At 46.4% G+C, this 8,275-nt stretch overlaps 1 protein-coding gene across 1 annotated transcript in view; it reads left to right on the top strand.

The window, feature by feature from the left end:
• ext1b (exostosin glycosyltransferase 1b) overlaps window positions 1-7,296 on the top strand; it is a 90,846-nt gene extending 83,550 nt beyond the window's left edge. Inside the window, 4 exon segments of the mRNA XM_034546092.1 lie at window positions 510-599; window positions 2,605-2,765; window positions 3,563-3,734; window positions 4,860-7,296. Coding sequence (XP_034401983.1) covers window positions 510-599; window positions 2,605-2,765; window positions 3,563-3,734; window positions 4,860-5,045 — 609 coding nt within the window. The 3' untranslated portion in view covers window positions 5,046-7,296.
• The last annotated feature ends 979 nt before the right edge of the window (window positions 7,297-8,275 follow it).

The raw sequence follows: 8,275 nt of genomic DNA on the forward strand, positions 1-8,275 counted from the left end.
AGGGAGAAGCTTTTCTGAGTCACCTCGCTCGGTGCGCTGCCAACTGTGATCCGAAACTGAATGCTGAAGGCTGGCGGATTTATTTCAGAATGATGAGCTGAATCAAAGTGGTTGTTGTTGAAAATGCAACCGTTCCAAGGTGTTAAATACATTCTTTATTTTCTTTCCTTTAAGGCAATGCTGGGTACAAAACCCTCAAAACAACCTGCAAATCTAGGATGAGATGGAGTTATTCATGTTTCCATGGTAACATTCAGTGGAAGCTGTCATGTGTGCACTGTTAGTTTGTAGAAAATACGCAGAAAACAATTTAATTTGAAATTGTGTACAGGAAGGTTTATTTGTCCTTCTCTTCTACATTTTTTGCACAACTTTCAGATCTACATTTGATCCCTCTGCCTTTTTTAATGTGTCCCAGGTGACCAAATGTTGCGTGAAGAGGGGAATCCAATGTTTTAATTTTGAATGGCGTGGCCTTAACCCTTCGTGATCTGTGTGTCCGTGTGCAGGTGATGAGCAGCCGCTTCCTGCCCTACGAGACCATAGTGACCGACGCTGTCCTCAGCCTGGATGAAGACACAGTGCTGTCCACCACAGAGGTATTTTGTAATATAATAACATTTCTCTCTCTCTCTCTCTCTCTCTCTCTCTCTCTAGCTGCCTCTTCCCTGTCCCGATAGCCGAGTCCTTTGAGACAAAACAAAGATCCAAACGCTCTCTCTGTCCCAAAAGCAACTCTCTGATTGCATTTTCTCTCCATTTTTGTTTCTCTCTCTTTCTGTTTTGGCCCCTGGTGATTTCAAATTATCGCTCCACATTCTCAAACCACTTAAACTACTCCAACTTTTACTCCCAGCGCCATACTTTTTTCAGCTCTTCTCGCACGCCTCTCTCTCTCTACTTTCCTTCCCCTCATGTTTTGGCACCTGGATTCACACCGTACCTCCCGAATCCCCTACGCGAGGGCAGCCCAGTTATGTGCATTTTTGTTCCTCGTGCTGTCGGGACGGTTCCTGTTCTTTTCTTCTTCTTCTTCTTCTTCTTCTTCTTCTCGGGAACACGTTTCTTGGCGCAGCACCATGGGAAGCCAGATGTTGCTTTGAACAGTGTAGAATTAGATCTTGTAAAGGATCAAGATGGCAAAGCAGAGCTAGCACTGAGAGAAGAGGATCCAGGACCCCCCCCCCCCCCCGTGTTTCATCCAAGAAGACTTGTTGCATCATGAACATAAACACGTTATAGAAACATCAAAGCCAGGATAGATTTTTTTCGGGCCAAAAATACCGTCTCCATTGTACACCTCCTTCCATTCTCTCAAATTGAGCCCTTCAACAAGAACCACACAACCGTTCCACTTCCGCCTCAGATTCAACTAACCTTTTCTCCTGCATGGGAAGCCAAAGAGAGCCCCCCCCCCCCCCTCCGGGATTCGCTTGTAAGACCGAATTCTGGCAGGAAGAGAAGATACAGCTGATGTGTATTGTGTTTTACGAGTGCAGTCATTAATATAAGCGCTCTCTCGGCGTGTGATAGGGTGGTAGTACGCGGTGTAATGCAGAGAGGGCTGTTTGTGGAGCAGCTGAGGCCTTTTAGATGTTTTCATCTAATTATTTGATTGTACGCTTTGATCGGCGCCACAGAAGTTTGCTGCAGGCAGCTGTGTTTTGTTTGATGAGCTTTCGCCTCCGTTGTATTTTCACCGCGGTTTGTTTGAGTGTGCACTTCCTTTGTCGGCTCTCTTTCTCTCCTTTTTGGATTCTTTCTTTTTCTTTTTCTCCCCCGAACACAACGTGTGCATTAAATAGAACACGAATCTCAACAAAATTTGATTTGTCCACATTTCAAAGGAATTCTGTCATGCTTTAAGTTTACATTCTGAGGAGCAAAATGTTGCGTTCATCAATAAAAGTTAATTACAGTGTTTGAGAGTTCTCTCTTCCTTTTTAAATATAATAATCATAATACCTGCAGATTGTGTTGTAATAATGCTTTTATTAATGGCTAATACATCACTTGCTAATGCTTTGTATACCAGTTATTAGCCATTAATCAGAGCAACTTTTGAGTTGCCAGGTTGTGTAAAATCCCCCTGGCTGGTCCTATATGGTGATAATGCCGTAAAGGATGGTAACCCATTAATAAAAACATGCAAGTTTCACACGTTCTAATAAGCCATCAAGTCGTTGGAGGGTTAGTTATAAAAGTGAATGCGTTGTTTAGAAATAGATTTGGTCCGGATGGGTCAAAGTAATGTCTAAACAGTTTAAATAGTTTGCTGAACGCTCTGATGGTGTTTTAGAAACACGTTTTGTTATATTTGTTGAAATCTCGACAGCAATCAATAAATCCATTGCTCTGAAAATAAAATAAAAACTACCTGTTGCTGTTGCAGGACTGTAATAACCCATCCAATCATTTTCTTCAGGATGAGCACCATGTAAAAGGGATTTTTCACAACCTGGCAACCATAATTGAATTGCTTATAATTGAAATAAAGCATTATAAACCGTGAATAAATTAGTCACAGCTCATAACAGTGTTTTTTATTGTTTTTTTGATTGGGAAGTGTTGCAAATGTTAAAAATCTGCTTTGCGTCTGTGCAGGTGGATTTCGCCTTCACGGTCTGGCAGAGTTTCCCCGAGCGCATCGTGGGCTACCCCGCCCGCAGCCACTTCTGGGACAGCAACAAGGAGCGCTGGGGCTACACATCCAAATGGACTAACGATTACTCAATGGTGCTGACCGGGGCCGCCATCTACCACAGGTGCGGCACGGACTTTCCCATTGTGGTCCTCTGATCCGCAGGAGCCCGGGTCCTGGGTCCTGGGTCCTGGGTCCTGGGTCCTGGGTCCTGGGTCCCGGGTCCCGTACAGCTGGCTCGCTCCGCTGTTTTGCTTCATGTGTCTCACTTCCGTTCCGCTCCCCTCTTGAGATGCGGCCGATCACAGCTCCCCTCTCCGGGGTTCAGTCGCCTTTTGATGCCACACTTGATGCAGATTATGAAAGTGTTGCGCCTTGTTCAGTGTTGCACAGCCTCAGGAAATCAGTGTTTTGACACGGGGTGTGTTTTATCCCCTTAAAAGGAATGTCAATTTGTCTGCGCCACGCCGTTTCATAGTTCCTGCGTTTAGTTTTACAACAGCCCTGTCAGCTTTAATATGGCTTCACTCAGCTGTGATGGGAGCAGTCCATTAAGCCGGAGTCAGCCAATCACAGCAGCCAGAGGCTTAATCACTTCCAATAACTCGGTCGTTCAATCCATCCTGGAACCTGAGCCATCAGTCTGTTGATGAACTCTGAGTTCTGCCCACAAGGCTTCGGCCTGTAAAGGTGTCTGAAATGTGCGTTCTTCTTTTTTCAGGCATTAATCCAAAAACAACCTTCTGAAAGTACTCAGCACTTTATCGTGTGCAGTCGGGGAAAAGTGAAACGGAAACGAGGAAAACACTTCTGTGTCCGTCTGTTCCGTTTGGACGATTCTCATTCGGACTGATGGTTTATTCTCAGTTTGTGATCCCCTCCTCCTGCATTCTCACTCTTTTCTCTCCCCCTCTCCGGCAGGTACTACCATCACCTGTACACCAACTACTTACCCACTAGTCTGAAGGGCATGGTGGACCAGCTGGCCAACTGCGAGGACATCCTGATGAACTTTCTGGTCTCCGCTGTCACCAAGCTGCCGCCCATCAAGGTCACGCAGAAGAAACAGTACAAGGAGACCATGATGGGACAGGTAGGAGCGCATTGAGAGCCTTCTTTGGACCGGAGCGTGGCAGTTTTTCATTTATTTATTTTTGTACTTCTTGACTGAGATGACTCACAGGCCCCTTTTCTTTTTTTTTATTCTAGCTGCTACACCTTGTCCTCCGCCAGTTGAGAGAATTGTTTGCATTAAAGAAAATCACATTCCAGGACATGACTGAACTCGTAACAGTCTTAGACTCATTATGAATTCCACTCGGATTGCATCCTCCTTTTCATAGAAACTGGGATTCATGCTGAAGCCAGCATTGTTTTCTCCCCATCATCAGCATGTGTCACGGCCTGAACTCTTGCTGCCTTAAGAACATAAATTATTCTCCTAGAAGTCTTTGGTGCAACCCGTGGGTAAACAGGACTAGCCACTTACTGTACGGCACCGAGAGGAGCCGTGTCACTTCTTTTGGCTTACGTCGTGAATACAGAGTACGATCCAGCTGATGATTTATTGAGGAGCATTATTGTCAGTCGTCCTTCAGTAATGGGTTTCTCTTGTCACAGTGTCTGAACTGTGACTATGATTGAATGAAAGAATACGGCAGATGGCTGTTATTGGCGCTCTTTTTCATATGAGGAGAACGGCCCTTTTCCTGCCAACGATCGAACGCCGCGGTTTACGTGCGACGCTCCCCGACATCCCAATCTCATCAGAAAATATGCCACACTCGCATTTTTTAATTGGTAGAAGCTAAACAGTCAAAACAATGTTTTGTGTTCAGGTCGTCGAGGTAACAGTTATCCATTGCTTTGAGCAATGTTATTTGTTATTCACTACCTCTAGGTAGTCCTGTCTCCTGTTGATCCATTGATTTTGCCTTATTACATCAGCTGTTATCCCGTATGTTTAGCTCATCATTTCAACTGTTCAATGGTCAATGTGACAAACCATTTTCTAAAGATCAGCTACACACCAATTTGTAATGTGTGTTCCTCCTAAACACAAATTGGACGACACACAAAGTCATAAAATATTTTTTATTTTTTTTTGTCAAATTAATTGAGCCACTGAGCAATCTTTCCATGTACTTAGTGGATCTAAAACAATAATGAATCACTGCGATAAAGACACGAAAATCCTTTCTTTCTGTCTTCCCAACAGTCTTCGAGAGCTTCTCGCTGGGCCGACCCGGACCACTTTGCCCAGCGGCAAACCTGCATGAACAAGTTCGCCAGCTGGTTTGGCGCCATGCCGCTGGTCCACTCCCAGATGAGACTGGACCCCATCCTGTTCAAGGACCAGGTCTCCATTCTCCGCAAGAAATACAGGGACATCGAGAGGCTCTGACAGGACCGGCGCCCCCTCGGGGGAGACCCCGCGCAGGGGGAGGCGCGCGAGAGAGACTCTGTGGAGAGCAGGAGGACGAGCAGGAGGGGATGGAGGGGGAGCGACACAGCTCTGTGTTCCACTCAGCTCAGTGCCAACGACCACAGCGCCGCGACTTGACGGGATGAATAGGAAACAAGCAGATGGCGTTTGGATATGAAAAATGCAAACAGAAACCTGCAAACACAGACAGACAAAGAGGGGGCTACGCGAACTGATGGACACGCCAAACAGTTGCTGTGTGCTTTGCCAATGTGCAAACACACAGCACACACTACTGACGACGAGAACTCTTGGATAGAATATTTTTTTGTACCACGCGAACGACGCTGACTTTCCTGCTCTCTCGGCACATGCGCAGGACGGTAGAAGAGGGAAGGTGTCCACGATCGCAAACCTGGCAACCCCCCACCCCCCGGCACCCCTCGTCTTAAATCCTATTGGGCTCCCCAGTCCGTATCAGGACCTAATACCCGACGACCAAAACCCCTGCTTTATAGCCCAGGAGACCCTGTTCTTTGGTTGATTTGATTTCTGTACAAATCAGCTCTCTGGTGTCACTGTTGACCGCTTGTCCTCTCCGGAAGTCATCAGTTTAATATTTCCGTTCTCAAGGCAGCAGAAGTAAACAGCAGTGTCCAATCTGTTATTATAGTAGCCCGACATGGTTTTTATAGCATAGCAGCCCATTTTTCTTGAAACTTGGCTATCAACACGCATCATTGAGCCTGAAAACATCCTGTCTTTTCCTTTCCTCGGCTCCTTCCTTGATGTGTTTGAAAAAAACATCTTGTTCCATATCCTCCTCTCATACTCGCCAAGGCAGTTGTACTTTTCTCATCTTTTTTGTTTGTTCTTTTATTTACTTTCATCATCTTTTATTTCCCCTTTTAAACTGTATGTACTGTGTGTGTGTGTGTGTGTGTGTGTGTGTACAGAGCCTTAAAAAGTTGGCTCATCCAACCATAAACTCAAGCGCAGTACATTTCCCTCCGTTGGAATGAGCGTCATAAACATGGAGCAGAACGTTGCATTCTAACCAAACTCATTTCTGCCCATTTATTTCCTCCTGCATGGCCGCACAGCCCGATACTGGCACGGAGGAAATGGAAGAGAAGTTCTGTCCATAGCAGGTCTTTAGTGACCAGCGTCAGTTCAGTCGTGCTTGTCCAGAGATCTTTTTATTTTATTTTATTTTTTTACGCTGAGCGCATCAGTGCCATTCTGAGGATGTGCCTTTTTAAACGTTAAGTTATTGCACATCACGTTGCCTCCATCAGTTTGAGTTGCCTAGATGCCCCTCCCCCCACCTGCGTTGACATATTCTAGTCGTCGGTCCAGTGCGGTTCTCCAGCCACCGCGATTATTTATTTGTTCCCCCCGGTGACACATCAGAGGAGCTCGGGGGCCGTTAAGATGACAGAAGGTTTTCTCCCCCATTCGTCAGGCCGAGAGACAAACATTCGGGCCTCAATTCGGTGACTCCATTTCATTCGGAGTGCTGTTTTATTTCCAGGCGACGGGCCCGTTTGATGGGACACTCGCTTTACGGGCCATTGTATTGTGGAGGCAGTGACCCACAAACGCAACCTTCTAGCTCAACGCTGGCCTTGCCCGCCCCCCCTCTGATTGCCCGTCACTCAAAGTGGCAGCTTACATTGCCATCGTGTCCACGTCCAACCATCCTGACATTTTGCACCTTATATTACTCTTATTGGTATCGGACAGCCGGATCAGAAAAATAAATGCTCAAATGGCTGCCTGTCTCAAACTTGACCTGATCGGCGTTGGAGCACAGGTTCCCTCATAGTTCAGTTTGAAGACACTTAAAAGAAGCGCCATGCTTTTAGTGGCCTTCCTGTCGAGCAGGCATTCAGCATAATGTCTCAGCCACAGCTGTTCAGTGTGTGTGTGTGTGTGTGTATGTGTGTGTGTGTTGATCAATAGCTGTCTCCGTCATTTGCCATTGTCAATATCAGTGTCACACATTCATTTTACAGTTTGAACTTTTTTTTGTCATTGATTTGTTCTCATTTTGTTCCACAAATAGTTTCTATAAAATGTATTGCAAAGCATCATGGTCACCTAGGGGTGCGGTCATCATGCTTTGGCGTGTCATAATCCAAACGCTACCAATGCAAAGCTCCTCTGTTTCAGCACATATCAAACGCAGCAGTGCGTGTGCGTGGGACCATGTCCCCCGGCCCTGCAGCTACTTCATGGAAAAACAACACCACCCATTTCAAATCCCTGCGACCCTCTCAGCACTGTACATAAGCATATATTTATTTTTTGAGAAAGACAAAACAAAAACAAGACGCTGTACGATGCGAGATGACGCGGCGAGAACATAAGACTGATCCTGCATCGCTGAGGGGAGGTAATGGTATTTATTCAGTTTATTTTCTACACGCTGTGCACATTAATCCACAAAAGATGGCAATATACAGCTCGTAGTTATGTGTTCACTCCGCGTCGGAGAGAGAGAATACGTCGCTCACACAGAACCACCCCGCGAGAGACGTAGCATAAAGTTGGGTTTTAACTCTAAGAGATTGCATACTCCAGTGGGCCAGAATTGGATCGGGATGCACAATTTCGTCTCTGCGCGGGAGTCAAATTGCAAAGTCCCAATAAAGATGACGCCGACTGACACGCGAGAAAATAATAAGCAGATGGTTCCTCTGAACCAGATGGAAACATGTTCAGCTGTAACACCCCCCCCCCCCCCCACATGCATTACAATAATGGGTCTGAGGCTGTGACACAGTTGTGTTCAAATTGCCTCTTTCGAAAGCCGGTTTCAGGTCAGAAAGGAGAGGAGCTCGCTCCATCTCTCTGTCGGCGTGCCGCACGAATACGCCATTCGAGTCCAGAACCCCGAGAGTTTATTTACCCAAGAGTTTATTTGGGGCCGCCGGGGGAAAACCCTCCATCCTTCGCTTCTAAAGCGCCCGTCATGTCTGTCGTTTGATCGGCCGGGGAACATTATGCAAGTTATCATTGTGTGCTTGGAATCCGACGATAGGAGGTTTACCCAAAAGTTTTGGTGTTTATGGTGGCGATGGCGTGTGTGCTGTAAACTCGTCTGTTCTTGATTTGTGCCTTTTTATCAACGTGTGAGTTCTCCACATGCCGAGCGCCGCCGGTCCAGGACTTGCTCATTCCAGTGGACGGGCAGCAATGGCCCC

This window comes from Cyclopterus lumpus, chromosome 11 (genome assembly GCF_009769545.1).
Source record: "Cyclopterus lumpus isolate fCycLum1 chromosome 11, fCycLum1.pri, whole genome shotgun sequence".
Classification (NCBI taxonomy): domain Eukaryota; kingdom Metazoa; phylum Chordata; class Actinopteri; order Perciformes; family Cyclopteridae; genus Cyclopterus; species Cyclopterus lumpus.